Here is a 22,425-nt window from a genome sequence, read left to right on the forward strand (position 1 = left end):
GCCCCCACTCCCCAGCAAGGCAGCAACCACTAATGGCACCCCACCTCGCCCTCCTCCCCAGCGCCGGCATGGGCCACCTCGCCCCCTTCCTCCGCCTCGCCGCCGCTCTCTCCTCCCGCGGCTGCCGAGTCACGCTCATCACCCCTTCCCCTCCCGTCTCCGCCGCCGAGTCCGCCCACCTCTCCTCCTTCCTCCTCTCCTCCCCTCTTCTCCACTCCCTCGACTTCCCTCTCCTCCCTCTAGCCAAACAAAAACAAGACAAAGAAGAAGACAAAGAAGAAGACCCGTTCTTCGTCCACTTCGAGCGGATCCGGCTCTCCGCGCACCGCCTCCCGGCCGTCCTCGACGCCTTGTCGCCGCCGCCCGCCGCGCTGATCGTGGACGTGACACTGACCTCCGCCGTCCTCCCCACGGCCACCCTCCCGGCCTTCGTCCTCTTCACCTCCTCCGCCGCCATGCTCTCCCTCTGCCTCTCCTTCCCCGGCCTCCCCCCCGACCCCCCCCCCCGCGCCCTCCCCCAACCCCTCCGCCACCCCCCCAACCTCTTCGCCACCCAGTTCGCCCTCAACTCCGCCGCCCTCCGCGCCGCCGCCGGCCTCCTGGTCAACACCTGGCCCGCCCTCGAGCCCCCCCCGGCGCGCCCCGGGCTCATCCCCCTCGGCCCCCTCGCCCCCCCCCAGCCCCCCTCCCCGGACCCCTGGCTCGCCTCCCACCCCCCCCGCTCCGTCCTCTACCTCAGCTTCGGCAGCCGCACCGCCCTCCCCCCCGCCCAGACCCTCGAGCTGGCCGCCGGGCTCGAGCTCAGCCAGTGCCGCTTCCTCTGGGTGCTCAAGACGAAGAAGGTCGACAGAGAGGAGGCGGGGGAGCTCGAGACCGAGGAGGAGCTCCTCGGAGTTGGGTTCTTGAAGAGAGTGGAGGGCCGCGGGAAGGTGGTCAAGGGGTGGGTGGACCAGGGCGCGGTCCTGGCGCACCCCTCCGTGGGCGGGTTCGTGAGCCACTGCGGGTGGAACTCGGTCACGGAGGCCGCGGTTTGTGGGGTCCCGGTGCTGGCCTGGCCGCGCCATGGCGACCAGCGAATCAACGCCATGGTGGTGGAGAGGAGCGGGCTGGGGGAGTGGCCTGGTCACTGGAGCTGGGACGGCGAGGGGGAGCTTGTGGGGAGGGAGGAGATTGGGCGGAGGATTGCGGCCTTCATGGCTTGCCCTGATAGAGCCCGGGCTGCTGCTCTGGTCAGAGAGAGTGCCCTCGCTGCCGCTGCTCCCGGGGGCAGCTCCGACCTCCATCTCGACAAGTTCATCAAAGGCTTCTCCAAGTCTGACTAGTTTGTTCCTGATCCTTGCTGGACTGCTTTAACCTTCTGGGTATCTGTCGTCGTTTTCAAACCTGATTGAATCATTTCGATAGATTAGATGTAAACGAGGGCTGCTGTCCTTTTTTTATCATTTCAAACATGTAAAACGACCTTAATTGATGAGTTCAGAAATATGCCCATTTAAAACTTGTTTAGAGATATTTTCTGAAATTTTTGAATGTCAAGACATGATTTCTCCAAGAAATAAATGGCTAATAATTTACTATCTTTAGATCATGTATGATGTCTGACTGATTTACTTTGCGAGTCAAACGACATTTACGAAGTAAGTAATGCGCAAGATCCTCATATTAACCTTAATTTGCAAAAAATAAATAAAGGTGAAATCTTACATTTGACCCATAAACCTTTTTTACACGTGTATGCTTACATATAGCGAGATAAAAGAGAGAAAGAGCGCAAGTAGAAATTGAGATGAATTTGATAAAACCATTGAGATGACTCTTTAGTTAAAAACAATCAAACCCATGAAAGAACAGTAAAAAAAGGTAAGAGAAGGGGGCTTGGAGTTGGAGGAAAAAGCACCGATTCATCGCCGTTTTATCTGCTGCTCCAATCTCTCGTTTTCCAACATGATTGCATCAGGATCCGACTGAGGCTGCCTGGTAACCTCTCTGCGCGTGGCAAAGACAGAAGCTAGCTTAGTCTGTAAGTCAGTGGATTCCCGTTTGACCCTGTCAGTGAGAAGAATCTTGTCTGATTGAGATGACTCTATAATTATGAGCTCTCATCGGTCATTGTGGGGATAAAATGGGAGTCTATATTTCAGGGAACTGGCAGTTAAGATTACCTTAATAGAGATTCGTTGAGTACAGAATAAACCCTGTTGAGACGTTCACTGATGGCATTGCTCTCCTTCTGTAGCTCCCTGGTGTCTTCTACAATCTTCTCAATGTCCAAGTCTAATTTACGGCTGTTCTTGGTGATCTCTGTAATCCTCTCAACGTATGAACTTCTTGAAGGGACCTTCGGTTGATTCTCAACTTCTTGGGCAAGTCTTGTGTGCTCCTCTTCACTTTTTCGGATTAAAGAAAAATAAATGGACAGTAAATATATAATAAACGGTCAATCGGTTAAACAGCTGGAGATAATTTTTGTAGAAGGGCCCCCTAATCTTGCCTCCCTAGAGTGTAATTTAAACATCTTCGACACTATACCCACCAAATCTTTTCATAAAACTTCTCACAGATTGACTATTTGAAAGATTTTCAAACTATTAGCTGCCTTTATATTGAAAACTTACACGGAAATGAAAGTGAAGTAGAATGTTGTTTATTCGCATATTTCTAGCATGGTCCTTTTAATTAACGGATTTTAGCTTGTACCTCTTTTGGAGTTCTGAGAGGACAATTCCCATCTCGAACCCTATCCCTTTTAACTGGTGAAGCTTCTGTTCTTGATCTGGTTCGCCACCAAAGAGTTCCTGCTCGATAAGCCTTCGTCTATCTTCAAAAAACTCGCAAAACTTCATCCTGACATAAATTCAAGAAAAAAAGGAAGTTAAGTGCGTGGAATTTTGTCACAATTCCCCTTATCCTTTGAAATTTAGGCACAGGATTGAGGAAGAAAGAAAAAAAGAAGGCTAGATTTTCATTCATAGCGAAAACAATATATACAGGGTTTTATTTGGCCGGATTAGCAGCGGCCCAATACAAATTCATAATGGCTAACTACAACAGGTCTATTTTCTGCCTCAAATTATGTTTATCACGTGATGCACACGTGCTACTTCTATCTTCTTGACAATTTTGATTTTTTATAAACTAAAAGGCTTATGACGGGAACAAACCTACCATTGACTCTTTAGCTCCAGAAAGCTGTTTCTTCGTGCATCAATTATCCTGCCCAGATCAGAGTTGAACATCTGGGCTCGCTGCGCATCTCTGTGAGCAATTTCTGAAATGTATTTCAAGATCTGCAACTCGTTTTCTACATCCTCAACTTCACAGCTCTTGGTATTTAGAGCCTCTCTGAGTAAATTTTCTTGAATTATTTGGCTTTCAACTATCTTTTGTCTCTGTAGAAATTCAAAAACACGAACCGGAATAAAACTCAAGAGATTGAACTGCACACATTAAATATTAATTTATGAGGTACATCAGGATATCATTTGATGTTTTAGTGGAAAGACATTTACCTCCGCAATCTGTTCATGCAGACAAACCAATTTCTCCGCAAGATTGTCTGAATATTTATCAAGGCCATGATAATTCATTTCAGCTTCAGATTTCTTCACCGTATTAAGGCCAGGTTGTTGGTTTAAGATTCACCAAGAACCAACCACTTGAACGACCAGACCTTTCTGAGAGTTGACCGAAGTTAACGTGCACCTATTCATCCTTTTTCTTTGAGCTGCTTGATGCATCGCAAGTCGCAAATTTATGAGCTCTATGTCTGCAACATCTCTACTTTGTTTGAACGCAATTCATACGTAATATAAGCCAGAGACACCCTCGCTTGTAAATCAGCGGATGCATAAAGAAATTGATGTATCACTGATATTCGTCCAAATCAAGAGGATTTGAAAATCAGAGGGAATGATAGATTTGGGGAAAATGAGCAAAGGATATGGCATAGAAGTCAGAGAATACTCGCGGGGGAAACCTCATCCATGGAGTTTAATTTAAATTTATTTCCTGCTTAAGATCCGGAGATATGATTAGTCACTCCTGGAACGATAATCAAGCAAAGTGTTCCGAAAATCTCCCGTAAGACATGCGGCTCCATCGGTATCGTACATTACAGATGCGTTCTTCGAGGTTCCTTCCATGGAAAGATGGCAAAAACTAAAAAATTCAACGGTGATTATGCACAAGAAAAAACCCAACGATTGGGACAAAACTTGGATTTCAGTTCAGGAATCCGGCTGGCAGTAATCGGAAAACCTTCTGAAACAAAGTAAAAACAGGGAGCGGAAACCTCTAATAGAGCATATCAGCAAGTTTTCTCTTCCAAATCAAAGAAAAAGACGTCGACTAGGAGAACAAAATTCACTTTTGGAAAATCCTTACCCCAAAAATTGAAGCATAGGACAAATTGCGCAATTGAACCCTGATCGATGCATCGGATTGAAGCAACCACTCTTATACCAGCTCCAATGAAATTATAATGTTTCTGTTGATTCCCTCCGCGATCATAATTAAAATCGGAGTCATCAAGGAAACTGACCCACTTCAGGGAAAAATGGAAATCAAAGTCACGTTACATCACTATGAGAAAACTTTTGGGTTGGTTATGCATCATTGCTCAAGAACAAAATGCTTGAGTAGGGGGGAGTGTTTGAGGAATCCACCTTTTACATGAAATCATGCATCTTTTAAGGTTATTTTTGCCATCATCATGTCGATATTTTTTCATCCTGGTTTTTGTTTGAATTCGCATCTCATGAATTAATTGGGCCATTTTGTTTAAAGTACATTTTATGATATCTTATGCATAATTCTTACAGCCCTATACTTTCCCCATTCAAAAAATATTTTAACATTGTTAATTTTAATGTGGTTAATTTCTTTTTAACATTTTACAGGGTTGAATTTACAGGGTTGAATTTAACATTTCTTAAAAAATGAAAAATGAAGAAAAAAATGGGGTTTTGGTCAGTTAGTTAGGTGAAGCAGAACTTAAGCCAGCCAATGGCTGGTGAGCGTTGGCGTGGAAGCAACCAAAGTACGAGGACGGCCCAATGACACGAGCCCAAAGGCCCATAAGCAGGTGGGAGTAACATAGAGTGCGGGAAAGACGCAGTTTTTTTGTCACCATATAATTAGGTTCAACATTTATATAATAAAAATAGTTCTTAATTTCTCAAATATGGGATCAACTATCTTCCTTGTTCTCTAAATCCCAAACAAGCAAGGTCGACAGTAGGAGAAAGATCGCGCCCAAAGCTCGTGTAATAACAGGATAGTTTATTTGGTCATCTAATCTTGACCATTAGTTCTCCTTTAGAAAGACCAAACAGTTTGATTTCTTTTGTAGGTTCTGATAGGTTGCAGAGGTTGAGGAGGATATCGGGCGTCATATGGATGGGGAATCAAAAACAGGTTAGTGATGTTGTGGCTAACGTGACAAGAGGAGATACACCAAAAAAAGGGGTCCAGAGCTATGACTTAATTGCAGACATTCAACCCCTTTTATGGAGATCATGCGGCCAGGGGGTAAACCAATCCTTCTCCACCTGCCGGCCGTCATCCCCATTGCAAGGATCTATGCCGTTACATAAGAGAAAGGGGGGGGGGACGCACACTGAAGTTCGGGGCCAATGATTGGTGCCCCCATCTTTGTTCAAATCAGGGTGGGTCTTGTAATATCTAGATTCAATCTGGATGAGAATTAGTAGATAAACATCTTATATTAAAAACTTTTTCTTTGAACACCTATCGAGTTGGATTTTGAAGTGAATTTAACAGCTTCTTTGAGACATTTAATCAAACAGCTACTGCAGCTTGGAGTTTTCTCTGATTTTTTCCTATTTATTCCTTTTTTATATTTATAAAAATACAAAATTACTTTTTAAGATATAAATATATAAAAGCCATATTCTATTAATATGATCTACCCCCAAACCATATATCAATATAAATAGTTATCTCTTAATTACTCCTCTCATTACATACTATTTTATATTATTATTTCTCTCTATCTAATTTGTTAATTTCCTCTAAAAATTAATAATTATTATTTTCTATCTCTCCAGCTCTTAAAATCCTATCCTATATCAATGATCTACCTAACCCAAGTAATATATATACCTAATTAATTTCTTCATAGTATTATTCTAATTCCCTTTCCTTTCTTTCTATCTCTTATATCTCAGTACACTTATCCAGTACCTTCCTACATCTTAGTAATGCTTGATTTACTATAGATACCTATCCTATCTTAAACTTAACCTAAAAATAAAATAAATAAAATAATATAAATAACCATATTAAGTATATCTCCGTCTAAGCATATTATCCTTATATTGTTAGCCTATTGCTTTTAAATTTCTAATTAAAATCTAAAAAAAATTCTTCCACTACCTATCCCACTCTCCCTTAATTATAATACTATATACAAATTTCACTGTCCCACTTACTCAATGCATATAATATCTATAAAAATATTATTCATAATAGTTATATAGAGATTATTTTATCTTATAGATACCTTACCACCATACTTCTCTAGTTCTCCCTATCTATATCATACTAATTAATTCATATTATCCTTCTAAATTCTAACTCAAGTATTAGATCTATTTTCAAAGACCAGTTCCTACGGATATGACTGTTGGGTTCTAGAGGCCTTGACATGGATGAAGACAATGATTCCACGCAGCGGAAGACACGTAACGGAATCAAAACAACATCGATAAAATCATTAAACTAAGTATCTTTGCACGGATCAAATCTGTGATTTCTTGGATCCCAAAGTGAGATGAGTCGATCTGCTCAAGCGTGTAGCCTCTAGACGTATTCACGCGATCATCGGCATGTCGAATCTCTTCCTTCTCGTTGACGAGCCCCGTTCTTTCTCCCTCGGCATCATTACGTCGTCCCGATCACATCAGGGATGGAGAGGGGTTGTAGGGAGAAGGGAGAAGAAGAGAAGGCCCCTGAAAAATTCTGGGTGGGTGAATTTAGTTCAAGGCCTTCCCCTATTTGTACTAAGTGGGTATTTTTCATAAAAACCCCCAAAACTTAAATATATCTTCTGATGCATAAAAGACCATTTCCGTTTGACCCTCCAGGCCCATGTATCAGTCTAGTTAACGACTCCAGTGGCCCAATAACCTTTATTGGCCTTCCAAGTTAATTAACTATATCATCATATACACCTCAATTGATAGGTCGAGACTCCGACACGTGGGGTGCCAAGCTACACCTCGTGTCCTAGAAGATACAAAGGAGTGTGTATCGACTCACTCATGGAACCTGTTCATCATCGGTTACCGTGTATGTATAATCCCTCATCCACTTGACGCTCCTTGGACGACTTAGGGTATGGTCAAATGTCAAACCCTAATCGGTCATCCGAGTTAGTACTGATGCATTTGGAAATCATCGGAGAACTCTTCTCTGATATTTCACTGCCTTGGCTAAGGACTTCATTGCATCGTCTTCCTTGAGCTTTCGCCTCTTATACCAAGGGTGGACAATCCCATCTTGACCACTCAGTCGCCTTCGTGTACTTCTTGATGCACCCGAACTAAGACCGTTTAGAATCCCATGATTAGAGACTCGTTGGCCATAGCCAAAGTGCAACCGTCCGTCCACAAGACGTCTTTGGTGTCTCAGGTCTAAGGACCACTTACACAACCGCAATGTGAATCAACCTGATTGACAGTTAGGTATAATACCATTCAGGGATTCGTACGGATCAATTCAGTGAACTCTTTCCACTAAAGAGCACCCACTATCTATCCTTAGTGTCGCCACACTAATGGCTACAAGACCGGCCATACTCATCATATGAGTGAGGCTAGATAGTGCTATTCTATCCGGATACTTTGATGTCCTTCTCGCGTATCCTTTGAATAGGAATGTTTAGAAAACATGCTTAAAGACTAGTGATCTCCGTATTACGATCTCATGATAATTCACTAAGTCCGATCATGTATTCATGGACTTCATTATAAGCATCACACGTGCACTATAATGAATATGTTCTATTAATGAACATGGAACGCGATGTAGAATGTGTGATTGGCTTTCCAGCTACATATATTTCCATCAATGACCTCACTCTCGCTGTTCACATTTGAGGGAGTTTACATAATTACAAATTTCATTTGATGTTGGAAAATTAAATTTACAGTGATATTCAAATTAATACCCTTCTTAGCCTCAGTCATTGGGAAGGTAGCGACATTACGAATACTGCCTACTGGATTTATAGTTAACTTGAACAACATAATAGCATTAGACAAAAAAAATGGTTCTGCATAGTCTTAGGGATACAAGGTGGAATGAGAGCCTTTAGATCCAGGAAACCAATGATCAAATCTGGGCATTAAGAACACATTTTGGCAAATCAGAAGACATATTATTTGCTCAAAGAATTTAAACACATGGAGAAGGCTACTCTAGTGCACAAATTTCCTACCCATGTAATATGAGGGCAATCCTTAAGTGTATTATTTAAGTCTCCCCATTTGTGAAATTTATCTTTGATTTTTGTGGGGACATCTTGGCGAAGAAAAATCTCAAATATTGTCTTTCTTAACTATGTGGAGTTGATTTCAATTGTCAATCCTCTTTGTTATGCCTATTTAAAATGCATCTCGTACATTCAGCATCAAGTTATTTGGCTAATAATAAGATATGATAACAAAACCTAGAGGTTCATCTCTTTATCAAATATAATTCAATACATAATGCATTGTCCACATATTCAAGAGTAGTATCTTTTGTCTTATCTTTACTAGTAGGATGCTAACTAAAAATAATAAAAATAGATGATACATCATAATAAAGGGTATGAAGTAAGAAAAATGGACAAAAAATAAACCTAAAAGTGGATAAATTAATAGATATATGTTTTATATTATTGAGTAGATAATATTACCTCATAATGATTTTTATAACCATCAAAATTACCAACATCAGACAAAATATGAAATGGAAAATGATTCTAACATTTTATGATATATCTGGATAATTATAATAATTTTCAATTTATCAAAAACGTGAAAGCATACAAACGAACCAAAATAAGGAATGCATATCATTGTATGTCTTTCCTGAATATCATAATCATGCTCCAGTAGAAAATTGCTTTCTGAAATTTCAGTTAATATGCATCTAATATGTGTACGGCAACATTAATGATGAGTTTATTTGAAATCATAACAAATAAATTGCAAGTTTCTAATGTGTTTTAAATTGTGAAATTGGATTGATCGTATTAATATAAAATCACAAAATTATTGATTGACACATGGCCATAAATTTTAGTGGGTCATACTTATTCCTCAAAAGTGTACCACATATGAAAATGCTTTCAATCCCTCACGACGTCAGCTTTCATATTTGGCGTCGGTACACCAGTCAGCTTATCAGTTTGAAAGAATTACCTAGCACTAAACTTTGACCTGGAAGCTGCAAGAGCATGGAAAAAAATGAACACAAAATTGGTCACTTTGAGAGGAAATGGTCAAAGTTAAGCGGTTATCTGACTTTTTGTAGAGTCCTCGACTGATTGACGTGACTATTGCAGCTATTGAATGAGAACTCTGTCTGGCTTTGCTGTGTAAAGAGCTGTCATAGAGAGAAGTTCAGCTACAAGGCCAACAAGGTAACAATAATTTCTCACTAAAGTCAGGTAGAAATAAGGTATGGGGGGCTTCACGTTCTGCGACAGTAGAACTGAAACCTAATATTAAATGGGACATTAATATACGATAGATGGATGTGTAGAAATAGGGTTTGATAGTTTCAGTTCAACGCCAGTTTTTAGCAAGGACCTAAGCCTTACTTAAAGTTTGGTCCAGGTCTTGTTTGTTCTTGTCTAGTCTCAGTCCAATAATGTTGACTACTCAATGTCAAAGTCAGAATAAAAAAAACTTTCATAAATTAATGTAAAAGGAATAATGTATTTTTATGTAATCAATAAATTTCATCGTATATATTAAAATAAAAAATAATAAAAAGGGAAGAAGAAGAAAGAATAAACAAGAAGAAGAAATAATGAAAAAGAAGACAAAAGAATAAAAAGAAGAAAGAATAAACAAGAAGAAGCAATAATGAAAAATAAGACGATAGAATAAAAAAGAAGAAGGAATAAAAAAGAAGAATAATGAATAAACAGAAGAAAGAATTAAACAGAACAATAGAAGAGTAAAAATAAGACGAAAATAAGAATAAAAGAAAAAAAGTAAAACCAAATAAGAAGAAGAAAGGAAGATGAGTAGAAGAATAAAACAAAAGAAGAAAAAAGAAAAGAAAAGAAGAATAACAAAAGAGGAAAAGGAGATTAAAATTAAAAAGAGAACAAGAAGAAAAGAAGAAGGAAAGATGGGAATAAGAAGAAAACAAAATAAGAAGAAGAAAATATGAATGGAAGATGAAAAGAAGAATACAACTAAAAGAGAAGAAGAAGAGAGGAAAAAAAATAAAGGAAAAGAGAAGGAGAGTGGGGGTTGACCAAAAACTAATATTTAATATGTATTACTTACTATTCTTAGGCGACAGCCCGACCAGCTTGTCCACCCTGAAATGGCGGACCGACAATGTTTGTTTTCCTACACCACTATGGATTGTCGTCAGAATAAACCTAATTTCTAGAAATAACATGGAAACACGTTGATTCTGTTCATGTGTTTGTTCCCCTTAGCAAACACCATTGGATCTAAAATATCTTCTATTTGTGCTCTGGGAAAGGCATGCTTAAAGTAATGCAACAAGGGTTGGAGATAAATATTTGAATACACCTTTCCCCTAAGTTTTTTGATAGACAGTCTGAAGGAAATTTCATTTTCATGACACAAGTAGTTATATTAAAATGATTATGATGAATGATGCAATATATTATGTCCTTCCTCCAAATTTATATTATTCTGTATTATTCATATATGTTTTAAATGAATACTTAAAACTTCAACAGACATTTCTTCCTCTATATACCTATTTTCTTCTACATGCAATGCACTTGATGCATGCTATTTTTATGGAATGTGTCCAACACCCAACCCCATACCAGGGGATTGAGGGGTTAACCCACCACTTGAAACTGCTATTCTGAAGTTCCCTGAAATGGGGTTCACTAAGGCCCTTCGTTGTGCCATTATTCCTGTTGTTTTGATGATCCCATTGATTAGAGTTGTTCTTTGAAAGTTCCTTTGAACCAGAAATATCTATCTGTGTCTCTCTCTCCATTTGTGCTAAGGGTGTTCCCTTGATGGTGATGAAGTGGGAACATGATCAGGCTGAGGATCTTGTCTCAGATTTTCTCCTCATATTGGTTTGTTTATCAAACTCACTATCTTTTGGATTCATTCACATTCAAATACATGCCCGCCTTATCTCTAATGTCAACACAATGTCAACATCTGTTCTCGAATCTCCTAGTCTTGCTGCAAAAGCAGAGATAAAAATATAGTGTAAGTGATCAGAGGGTTAGAAAAATAAGAGATTCCCTTGGGAGCATAACATAATGGAGAAGAAATGGATTCATCATTCTAATGAAGCCAAGTTGAAAGCTGGTGGACAAGCTAGGTGGAGAAAAATAAATATGGATTGAACAACTCACACCTATCCTCCGATTGTTGGTCACACTGGCTCTCACTCTCATGTAGATTGTGCAGTCATCCTCTGGAATGCTGAGCAGAAAGATCACTGGGATATCAGACAACAGATCAACATAAAAGCAAAGGAGAGTGAAAACTTAATAGAAAACATGTGACAGATTGGTTTATAAGTTTATTCATCCATCAATCAAATGGAACATAAAAGAAAGTTATATATATTAGAGTTTCCTACACACAATTATGAGAATCTTCCCTCCATATTAGTTGTAGAGATCATGGATGTTGTTTCGTTTGATTTTTTCTTGATCTTGATCTCCCAGCATTTGGAAGTGGAAAATGAGAAAGAAATAATCTAGGAGCCACAGATTGTGGGGTAGGAAGCCATAGAGAGTGAAACGGAATGAAGACTGACAATAGCACAAGTGTGCAACAGACCAAGTACTAGGGAAGAATACGGTCCAGTCTCAGTCTGGTCTTACCAAAAACCTAAAACTAAACCTGAAGCTTGGTTTGGTCTCAGTCTGTCTGGTCTCAGTTCAGTCCAGTCATGGTCAGGTCCGGTTGACTAGTCAATGTAAGGTTTAGTTGGTTCCCTACCCCACAATCATCTAACTGGGCTCCATTTGAATTTCACCTCAGTCTAAAGTAGGATTTGATAATTAGAGACTAAGAGGTAGAGAGAAAGAGTTATAAATATATAATTAGAGAGTGAAAGAGTGAGACAGTGAGAGAATTACAGGGGAAGAGAATGAGATAGAGAGGGAGACAATGAGAGAGTAAGACATGGAGAGAGTGAGAGAAAGAGATAATGAAAGTGAGAAAGGGAGAAAGTCAAACAAAGAGGGAGGGAAAAATTTTGTGATAATGAGAGAGGGAGAAAGTGAGAGACTAAGAGAAAGAATGAGTGTGAGAATGAGACAGCGAGAGAGGGAGAGTGAGAGGAAGACAATGAGAGAGTAAAACAGGGAGAGAGGAAGAGAGCGACAGAAGGAGAAATTGCGAGTGAGAAGGAAGTGAGTCAAAGAAAGATAAAGAAAAGAATGTGATAATGAGAGATGGAGAGAGTGAGAGACTAAGAGAGTGAATGAGTGTGAGGATGAGAGAGGGAGAGAGTGAGAGACTAAGAGAGTGAGGGAGTGTGAGAATGAGAGAGGTATAGAGATAGAGAGTTTTAGGGTAGAGAATGAGAGAGTGAGAGCTAGAGGGTGAGAATGAGATAATGAGAGAGTTTGAGAGGGAGAGGAGAGCGAGAGAGGGATACTGTAATAAATTAAGAAGGAGAGAGTGCGAGAGGAGGAGACTAATAGAAATAAAGAGGGAGAATGTGCGAGAGTGATGGAGTGAGAGAGGTAGAGAAGGTAGAGTGATAGAGGGAGAGAAGTGAGAGAGTGCAATAGGGAGAGAATAAGAGTGAGAAAGGGAAGAGTGGAAGAAAGAGAGGGAGAGTGTGCTAGTAAGACTGAGATAGTACAAGATGGAGAAAGTACGAGAGAGATATAGAAAGAGAGTGAGAAAATGAGATGGTAAGTGAGAGGGTCAAACAGAGAGGGAGGGAGGGCAAGAGGGAGAGAGTGAGACGGAGCAGACGAGAGGGAGATAGAGAGAGAGCGAGAGAGTGAGAGGGTAAGGGAGGGGGCGAGACTCAGAGGGAGAGAGTGAGAGGGAGCAGGTGAGAGGGAGACAATTTGAGAGGGAGAGAGGGAGAGAATGAGAGTGGGAGGGAGGGCCATAAATAAAGGGGGAGGGGGAGAGAGTGAGAGCCCGGGGTGAGAGGGCGAGACTGAGAGGGAGAGAGTACGAGAGGGAGAAAGTCCAAGAGGGAGGGACTGAGAGAGGCAGAGAGTGAGTGAGCAGGCTAGAGAAAGATAGTGAGAGAGGGAGAGAGCAAATATAAGTTAAATATTTTTATTTATATGCATAGTCCTCTCTCAGATTTGATGGTCAAACTTGAGCCAAACTGAACAGTCAGACAGCCATAAAAGGTTGACTGGTAGTCTAATTCTATCTGGTCTGACCAAACTTAGGTCAAAATGTATCCTTCTTGACTAAAGACACTAAAAATAGAGACAATGAAGATTCATGGTTGAAGCTTAACAGCTTCTCATTGTTAAGTGAGTCAGTAATCCAGAGTTTGGTCAGCCCCCAAATCAGCACCACAAATTATCACATGGACCAACAGAGTTTTAAGTAAGTACTAGCTAGCAAAATCAAACTGGTTGCCCTATACACATTGTAGGAATTAGTCGGTAGGATTCAATATAAGCTTAAATATGATTAAGATCAAAGGTAGATAGTGAGGATTAAATCTAGATAAGAAACGTCTTCAATTTCTAGGAACAGATCTTAGAATACTAGTTGTATTTAGTTATAATGTCTAGGATTAGGTGATAAAAACTTTCTAACACAACGACTATTACACACTAGTATAAATATGAACCATTGTTAAAAGATTAAGTTTGGGAAATGTCAATCATCTTCCAGCCATCTCGTCTTCCTTTTCTCTCTTTCATCCTCCTCTTACATCCACTTGTTCTGGAGTAAGAGTGATTTATTTCACCCATAATAAACAAATAAAGGAATGCCACTCTTCTCCATTGACTTCAAAATAAAAAGGCTCTCATTTTATAAACATGGGCTTGGTGGGAAAATGCCAAGTTAACTGAAATCTTCATTGTTGGAGAAACCAAGAAGATAAATATGATGAACGGATCTTCGATAGCAAATTAGCTCATACTGCTTTTACATTAATTTGATGGGATTTTCAAATAATAATTTATCTATCGTTCAATAAATTAGGTTATTCAAAAAATGCGAACCTTGCCAAAATGATGTGGCGCTGGGAATGATTTTATATTTTGATTTTTTTATTTTATTTTCTTGAAACTCTATCGTTCCATGTAAAGAGATTTTGGGTATAAAATGTTGTTTTAAGTGGATCATTGATAAATAAATATTGTGTTTAAAATGTTTTTTAAGGTTTTAATTTTTGTAGAAAACTTATAAAATGAGCAATTACAATGAGAAGGGTCAAACTACAGGGATAAGGTATTAAATGGTAATTTTTCCATAACTATTTTATATTTTAGGAAAATACGTGTATTTTTTTATGATTTTTTAGGAATTAATCTAATGAAAATGAAAGGAACTAATTTATAATAATTTTACTAAATGAAAAATTATTTATATGTAAAAGAGAGTCTAATAATATTATAATTTTTTGATTTCTATGGGCATAAATGAATTAAATACTTTAATCGTGAAGATTTTAGATTATGTGTTTTTATGAATTTCAAAATAAACTGAGAAGAGATAACAAAATGTATGTTTTTATTTTGTTATGATGAAAGTTACAAGGACATTTTGGTAAAATGAAAAATGCCTTTGAATGTGAGCATAGAAAAGAGGTAAAATAAAAAGGGAGAAATGAAAGAGGCATCGGGTTGGAAAGAAAATTGCAGGCTGAACGCAAGAAAGAAAAGTCCAGAAATAGAGAAAGTCTGTTGGTGAAGAAAAAGGTTTACAAGAAATCGACAAGGAAGATAGATCAATCTCCAGTACAGCTCCAAAGATCAGATTTCTCAAGCTGATAATCAGGCTCGTTTTTCTTTTCTTTCTTCTGTTATTGATCTTTCAGAATCGTTCATCTCTCTCTCTCTGTGTTTTTGAAAATCGAAACTGCTCTGTTATTGATCTTTCAAAATCGTTCATCTCTCTTTCTGTGTTTTTGAAAATCGAAATTTCTTCTGTCGTTATCTTTCAAAATCGTTCATCTCTCTCTGTGTTTTGAAAATCGAAACTGCTTTGTTATTGATCTTTCAAAATCGTTCATCTCTCTTTCTGTGTTTTTGAAAATCAAAATTTCTTCTATCGTTATCTTTCAAAATCGTTCATCTCTCTCTGTGTGTTTTTGAAAATCGAAACTACTTTGTTATTGATCTTTCAAAATTGTTCATCTCTCTTTCTGTGTTTTTGAAAATCAAAATTTCTTCTGTCGTTATCTTTCAAAATCGTTCATCTCTCTCTGTGTGTTTTTGAAAATCGAAACTACTTTGTTATTGATTTTCAAAATCGTTCATCTCATCTCTCTGTCTTTTTGAAAATTGAAATTTTTTTGTTATTGATTTTCAAAATCGTTCATCTCATCTCTCTGTCTTTTTGAAAATCAAAATTGTTCTGTTATTGTTTTTCAAAATCGCTCATCTCTCCATCTGTGGAAAATCGAGATTCATTTGTCTGCTAAAAAATGAAATTCATTTTTTGTTTATTCGTTTCTAAATCATTTGATTTATCAGTCTGTTGAAAAATTGAAATTCATCTCTTGTTATTCTTTTCTGAATCATTTGATTCATCAGTCTATTGAAAAATTGAAATTCAGGACACTTTCTAAAATCGAAATCTCTGAACCTCATTTTTAAAATAAAATTTCAGAACATTGTTTCTAAAATCAAAATCTCTGAACATCGTTTTTAAATCATTTTTCAAGAGAACAAAAATTCAGATCGGCAGTTCAGAGATTGAATTTTAAATTGAATATTAAATTCTTTAAACTGAGAATCAAATCTTATAGTGAAATCTGTTGAAATTTTTGTTATCTCTCTGAAATGTGATTTTATATCCTACATTGATAACTGTTAAAATTTCATCTTAAATCTCTGAAGTGGGAATCAAATACTATCTTCATAACTGTTTAAAATTTCAGTTTGAAATCTCTGAATTGCAAAGAAAATCCTACAGTCATAACTGTTAAACTTTCTCTTTAAAATCTCTGAATCTCAAAATTGACTTCTAAAATAACTGTTGATTCTGCAGATTTTAACATCCTTGTATTTGAAATCAAAAGATAAAATCGTTACTTTGAAATTTTACAATTTCAATTTTCAGAAATTTGAACTGAGTATTAAAACTCTTGACTGTTAAATCTGTGTCTTACAACTCCTTTATCTCATATTGAACTTTAAGACAGTGATTGTTGAATATTTCAACTGTTGTGAATTTCAATATCCTTACCTTAAAAATTTTATTGTCCTAAAGCTAATCCTAAATTCTGGGTTAACTTGATCCGAATTTAGAGAATTTAATTCTGGTGCAGAAGTGAAAATTTCTTGTTGAGATTGGTATTGTTTCTTAGCTAACTTCTCAGGAACGTGGAAGACATTTTGTTTGAATCATTTCAAGAGTTCTTACAGCATTTGTGAGACTAGAACTACTACCTCAACTAAAGGCGATTTTTGGAAGCTGGGAAGGACTTGAGTGGTCCAGTGGAGAAGAAGTGAAAGCAAGGATTCCTTAAAAGGAGCTAAGGGGGTTCAAGGACATTCTTGTTTTTCAATTTTCTAGATAGGAGGTATCCGTGTATCCCTATTACCAGGCGGTTTTAGCTTGGGGGGCTATAAACTTGGTTAGGGACATTATAACTCCGGTTGGATACCTCGGGACAGGAGTAAGGGATTAGCCCTAACCTGTATAAAAATTCTGGGTGTCCACCTCTTCCCTCTAGATAATTAGATATTAAAAAATAATAGTACAATAAGTAAATGATGAAAGAGGGATTGGTCTAATTCACCCCCTCTTAGACCATTCGTAGGATATAAATCCAACAAATTGGTGCTTCTGTAGAACAGGGAAACTGTTGGGAGTAGTGGAGAAGAGAAATCGAGAGTATGGTAGCCTCTAAATGATTGGGAGCAGAGCCACTGCAGGTGCAATTCAAGCATGGTTTAAGTTGTCTAAGACCAGTGATCCAATAGCTTGACTAGCATTAACCAGATGTAATGAATTGACTTTGAATCATGCTGATATAGAATGTCACCTGATGATTGGGTAGTTGGTGACTCATCTGAGTCTACTCAGTGGTGACTAAGTCAACCTGGTCGTGCATTCATGGGGAAACAGTTGTGGGCATTAGTGCACAAAGTGTGCTGGAAGTGTGAGTGGCTGAATTAGATGAAAACATGCAATAGAGGATTTGTTTTTTAAGACTTTTGTTACATGAGAACCATCCGGTGTGGTTTAAGGTGTTGGAATGGTCTGGAACTGGCTATTATTATCAATTAATGAAGCACAAATAACATGTGGATAATCAGATTCAATGAACTAATTTATAATAACCGCATGTGGATAACACCTGCTAGGGCCTGAGGTAGAGTTCTTGCTCCCTCTTCTCCAGATCACTCCGTGACTTAAATGAAATAAATAACTTTACTACTGATGAGTATTTTCTAGTCCATTTGTGTACAAATTTACATGAATTAAAGGGTTATTATCCATGAGATGTAGAATTTTATGGATTTTGAAAGAAGCAATCAGAAAATAGTATGCCACCACCTGGGCCATATATTTAGCCCCCAACTACCTCCTACAATATGGTAGAAAAAAACTCAGAAGAAGTAGCTCTGAACCAATGACAAAAGAAAGAAAAAATGGCAAGGAGAGAATATTAAGGAAGGGTGATTTCAACAATTAAACCCAATCTATAGAAACTCTAGTTTTGTCTCTTTCCCTCATTTTGGAAGTGCTAAAGCAAAATCTGGCAACCTGGTTAGTTTATTGAAGTGTTTCTTCTTTGTCTGACTTCATCTTATAGTGATGATAACGAATCCTGGCATAATGTAAAGAACAAAAGTAAATGGAGAGCTATTACTAACTCAAGAAATGATCATAAATACTGACGGAGTGCGTCCTGAAGACATCAACGAATAATAAGTGGAGCCAACATCATCGTCGTCAACATCACCGCCAGTTCATGTCCAGCCCGACCGGTAAGCCAAAGCGTCCGTGAAGACGCCCGAGTTTAGGTACCCGAGGTAGAGCACATGTTCACGTTTTCATCATCTGTTTTCATTTGTTTAATCTCTGCTTTTGTTTGTCATGACGAGTGCACCCTACTCATCATGACGCATCCGTATTGTTTTCACATCGTTTTAATGTCTCTAGTTTTATCTTTGTTGTAAAAGGGGGGTTACCTAATGGGCCTCCCTAATGGACTCCTTGTAAGGGGCTCATGGCCCTATATAAGGCCATGATGAGACCTACGTTCATTTTAGATCTGGATTTCCTTGTTTGGCAGTTACTCCCATTTTCAGATCTCACCCCAGAGAAGAGAGGAGGAAGGAGAAGGAGAAGAGAAGAAGAAGAAGAAGAGGAAGAAGAGAGAAGAGTGGTGAAGGAGGGGTTCAACGAATGGCACGAAGAAGAGTGGGTTAAAGGACTTTCGTCGTTCAGACCCATCGCTGCCAGAATCCAGACGTTGTTGCTCTTGCATTGGCGACATTCTCGAGTCGTCACCTCTGTTGGGTGATTCTCTCGCGCTGGCGAGTGTCCCTAAGTTGCCCCAGTGCCAGGCCAGTCGACGTTTGACCCGCATAAATCATACCGCGACACTCCTACGCCTCGGTGGCGCTTTGAACGGCTAGTGCATCAACTCACCGCTGCCTGCTATTTCGGAGTGTTCCTGGTCGCACGCATTACACTGATCTACGTGCACAACAGCTCCTGTGCGTCGCCCATCCAAGTTCAACGTTAGGTGATCCTGACTGACCGTATCTGAGTTGGGTGGAAGATTCCTGAGCGGACGGTCGCCCTATTCGCTGAGCATGAAACGTGCCGTACCACATTCTCTCACCAAGGGGCCTCATCGGTTTCGATCATCGGCTAGCTGCAAACGAGTGACTCACCATTTCATTTGGACCCCACAGCATTTTCTATCAAAGGTTCAGTCGGAGGATCGTCATCCTCGTAGTGACGACGATACACTTGCAAGATGTCTTCCTCTCCCAAACAAGTCATCACTCCTCTGGTTGTCAGATCAGCCTTGCACTACGGTTGCACCACCATTACAGCTTGCTGTGCCAGCTCATGCCACTCTTTGCCGACAAAATGTCTCTGACGCCTCTGAAACCATTGCTGGGAACTTGCACCTGCATCTTGTTGGGTTCTAGAGGCCTAGATCTGGATGAACAAATCAAAACGATGCGCAGCGGAAAACTCTTTGCGAATCGAACGGCATCAACAAAAACCATTGAAACGAAGTACCTTTGCACGAATCTCATTCGTGATTTCTTCGATCCCGGAGCGAGACGAGTCGAGCTGCTCAAGTGTGCAACCTCTAGACGTATCCACGCAGTCCTCGGTGCGTCGGATCTCCTCCTTCTCATTGACGAGCCCCGTTCTTTCTCCCTCGGCATCGTTACGTCGTCCCGATCACATCAGGGATGGAGAGGGGTTGTAGGGAGAAGGGAGAAGAAGAGAAGGCCCCTGAACAATTCTGGGTGGGTGAATTTAGTTCAAGGCCTTCCCCTATTTATACTAAGTGGGTATTTTTCATAAAACCCCCAAAACTTAAATATATCTTCTGATGCATAAAAGACCATTTCCGTTTGACCCTCCAGACCCATGTATCAGTCTAGTTAACGACTCCAGTGGCCCAATAACCTTTATTGACCTTCCAAATTAATTAACTATATCATCATATAGATTAATTAATGTCGGATCGATTTAACCCAATTGATAGGTCGAGACTCCGACACGTGGGGAGCCAAGCTACACCTCGTGTCCTAGAAGATACAAAGGAGTGTGTATCGACTCACTCATGGAACCTGTTCATCATCGGTTACCGTGTATGTATAACCCCTCATCCACTTGACGCTCCTTTGGACGACTTAGGGTATGGTCAAATGTCAAACCCTAATCGGTCATCCGAGTTAGTACTGATGCGTTTGGAAATCATCCGAGAACTCTTCTCTGATATTTCACTGCCTTGGCCAAGGACTTCATTGCATCGTCTTCCTTGAGCTTTCGCCTCTTATACCAAGGGTGGACAATCCCATCTTGACCACTCAGTCGCCTTCGTGTACTTCTTGATGCACCCGAACTAAGATCGTTTAGAATCCCATGATTAGAGACTCGTTGGCCATAGCCAAAGTGCAACCGTCCGTTCACAAGACGTCTTTGGTGTCTCAGGTCTAAGGAGCACTTTCACAACCGTGACATGAATCAACCTGGTTGACAGTTAGGTATAATACCATTCAGGGATCCGTACGGATCAATTCAGTGAACTCTTTCCACTAAAGAGCACCCACTATCTATCCTTAGTGTCGCCACACTAATGGCTACAGGACCGGCCATACTCATCATATGAGTGAGGCCAGATAGTGCTATCCTATCCGGATACTTTTATGTCCTTCTCGCGTATCCTTTGAATAGGAATGTTTAGAAAACATGCTTAAAGACTAGTGATCTCCGTATAACGATCTCATGATAATTCACTAAGTCCGATCATGTATTCATGGACTTCATTATGAGCATCACACGTGCACTATAATGAATATATTCTATTAATGAATATGGAACGAGATGCGGAATGTGTGATTGGCTTGCCGGCAACATATATTTCCATCACATCCCACCTGTCGAATCCTCCAACCATTTGAATCGCTTCACCGCCGGATGACTCTTCTGCGTCTTCGCTTCCGACTCCTACCGTTGGTTCCGCACTATGTTGAGCTACTATGTGCTCACCACCAGCACTCCCTCACTACACTCGTTAGTACCGGTTTGTGCCAAAGAAAATACCAACGACGAGGATGTCTTCACCGACGAGGTACATCGTTCCCCTTGCTCGTCCGTTAAATTACTTCTTACCGTATATTTTTTACTACACTCCACCTCGCTCGAGTTAAGTTAGGTGAGAGAATTTATTGAGAAAACTACAAGTTGAGCATGTTCCTAGGTACGGGCCGAGCCCGTCCGTTACGTGGGAGCCCCTACGGATTTATTCCATTTTGCATTGTAGTCGGCGTCATCGCTGCGACGAGGGTCGGAAGGTCACCGTCATCGTCATCGTCATCGGTTGCCCGATCCGGAGCTTGGAACTCGGCAAACTCCCCACTCGTCGGCCTTGCACGTACACCCCACCTAGGTCATTTGCATCCACGTAGTTACATTTACTTAGTGAATTATGCGTCGGACGACGCCATTGATAACACCCTAAATTCGGTCTTTATTTCATGTTATTAGCACAATTTTATGCATTTAAAGAGCTTAAAATGGAGTTGTTATCATATATTTACATGAAAATATTGTTTCCAAGTGATTTCTGATTTTCCCCTAATTTTCTGTCAATTCTATGAATTTTAAATGATTTATTGGAGCTCGAAATAACTATTTTTGAATGAAAATGGCAAGTTTAATATTTAATTCTGAGATTTATCAGTATGGGGATGAATCAGTGAATTTTCTAAAATTATCTAGAATTTTTTACGAATTTTTAGGAATTTTCTGAGATTTATTTGAAGAGGAAATGCATTTATTTTAAGAAAAAAGGATAGATTTATAAGATAAAAAAAAAGTATTGACATCATTTTCGAACTTTGAAGGGCCTTTTTGCAAAGTTTTGTTGCAAAAAGACCCTCAAAACAGCTCTCGGTCGTCACTGCAGGCGTAAAGATGTGATTTAAAATGTTCCAGGGTTTTATTGCAAATGGTTTATTAATTTTTTTAATGTTTTAGAAAAAAACAGGAGGAAAGAGAAGGCGCAAAGGGCATATACATGAATATTTTTGGGCGGCGTCCATTCGTAGTTGTGAATTTTCAGTGGGTTTTTCCGCAAAAACGCCACTAAGAGCTTTTCGCGCGTCGACGTGGCATAATGGTGGCCGTCGGATAAGAATCCGATGGTACTTGAGGAGATGTCCGTGACGGGAGGTAAGTTCACCGCCCGTGCGGCACGTACGATGCGCACGCACGGGCGGTGATGTGGCGCCTGCGGATTTGTCTTTGCAGCGAGAAACGCAGGTGCCACGTGCGTGCTCTATTTACACACCTA

At 39.7% G+C, this 22,425-nt stretch overlaps 1 protein-coding gene and 1 pseudogene across 3 annotated transcripts; one reads left to right on the top strand and one right to left on the bottom strand.

Annotated features, from left to right (window-relative positions):
- The first annotated feature begins 24 nt into the window (after positions 1 to 24).
- Positions 25 to 1,498, top strand: LOC144703649 (UDP-glycosyltransferase CGT pseudogene; annotated as a pseudogene).
- Positions 1,244 to 4,647, bottom strand: LOC144703659 (coiled-coil protein). 3 transcript variants are annotated; one of them, XM_078575890.1, is made up of 7 exons: positions 4,384 to 4,647; positions 3,510 to 3,724; positions 3,166 to 3,389; positions 2,698 to 2,844; positions 2,163 to 2,387; positions 1,898 to 2,046; positions 1,244 to 1,383 (listed from the first exon to the last, which is right to left on the bottom strand). In XM_078575890.1, the coding sequence occupies exons 2-6, from the start codon at positions 3,585 to 3,587 to the stop codon at positions 1,902 to 1,904; spliced, it is 819 nt and encodes a 272-aa protein (XP_078432016.1). In that variant the 5' UTR covers positions 3,588 to 3,724; positions 4,384 to 4,647; the 3' UTR covers positions 1,244 to 1,383; positions 1,898 to 1,901. The 3 variants fall into 3 exon arrangements, with proteins under 3 accessions (XP_078432016.1, XP_078432023.1, XP_078432028.1); XM_078575897.1 differs by having other exon boundaries at positions 3,510 to 3,766; XM_078575902.1 differs by having other exon boundaries at positions 1,898 to 1,986; positions 4,384 to 4,646.
- Positions 4,648 to 22,425: the final 17,778 nt, after the last annotated feature.

The sequence above is a fragment of the Wolffia australiana genome, chromosome 1 (assembly GCF_029677425.1).
Source record: "Wolffia australiana isolate 7733 chromosome 1, ASM2967742v1".
NCBI lineage: Eukaryota > Viridiplantae > Streptophyta > Magnoliopsida > Alismatales > Araceae > Wolffia > Wolffia australiana.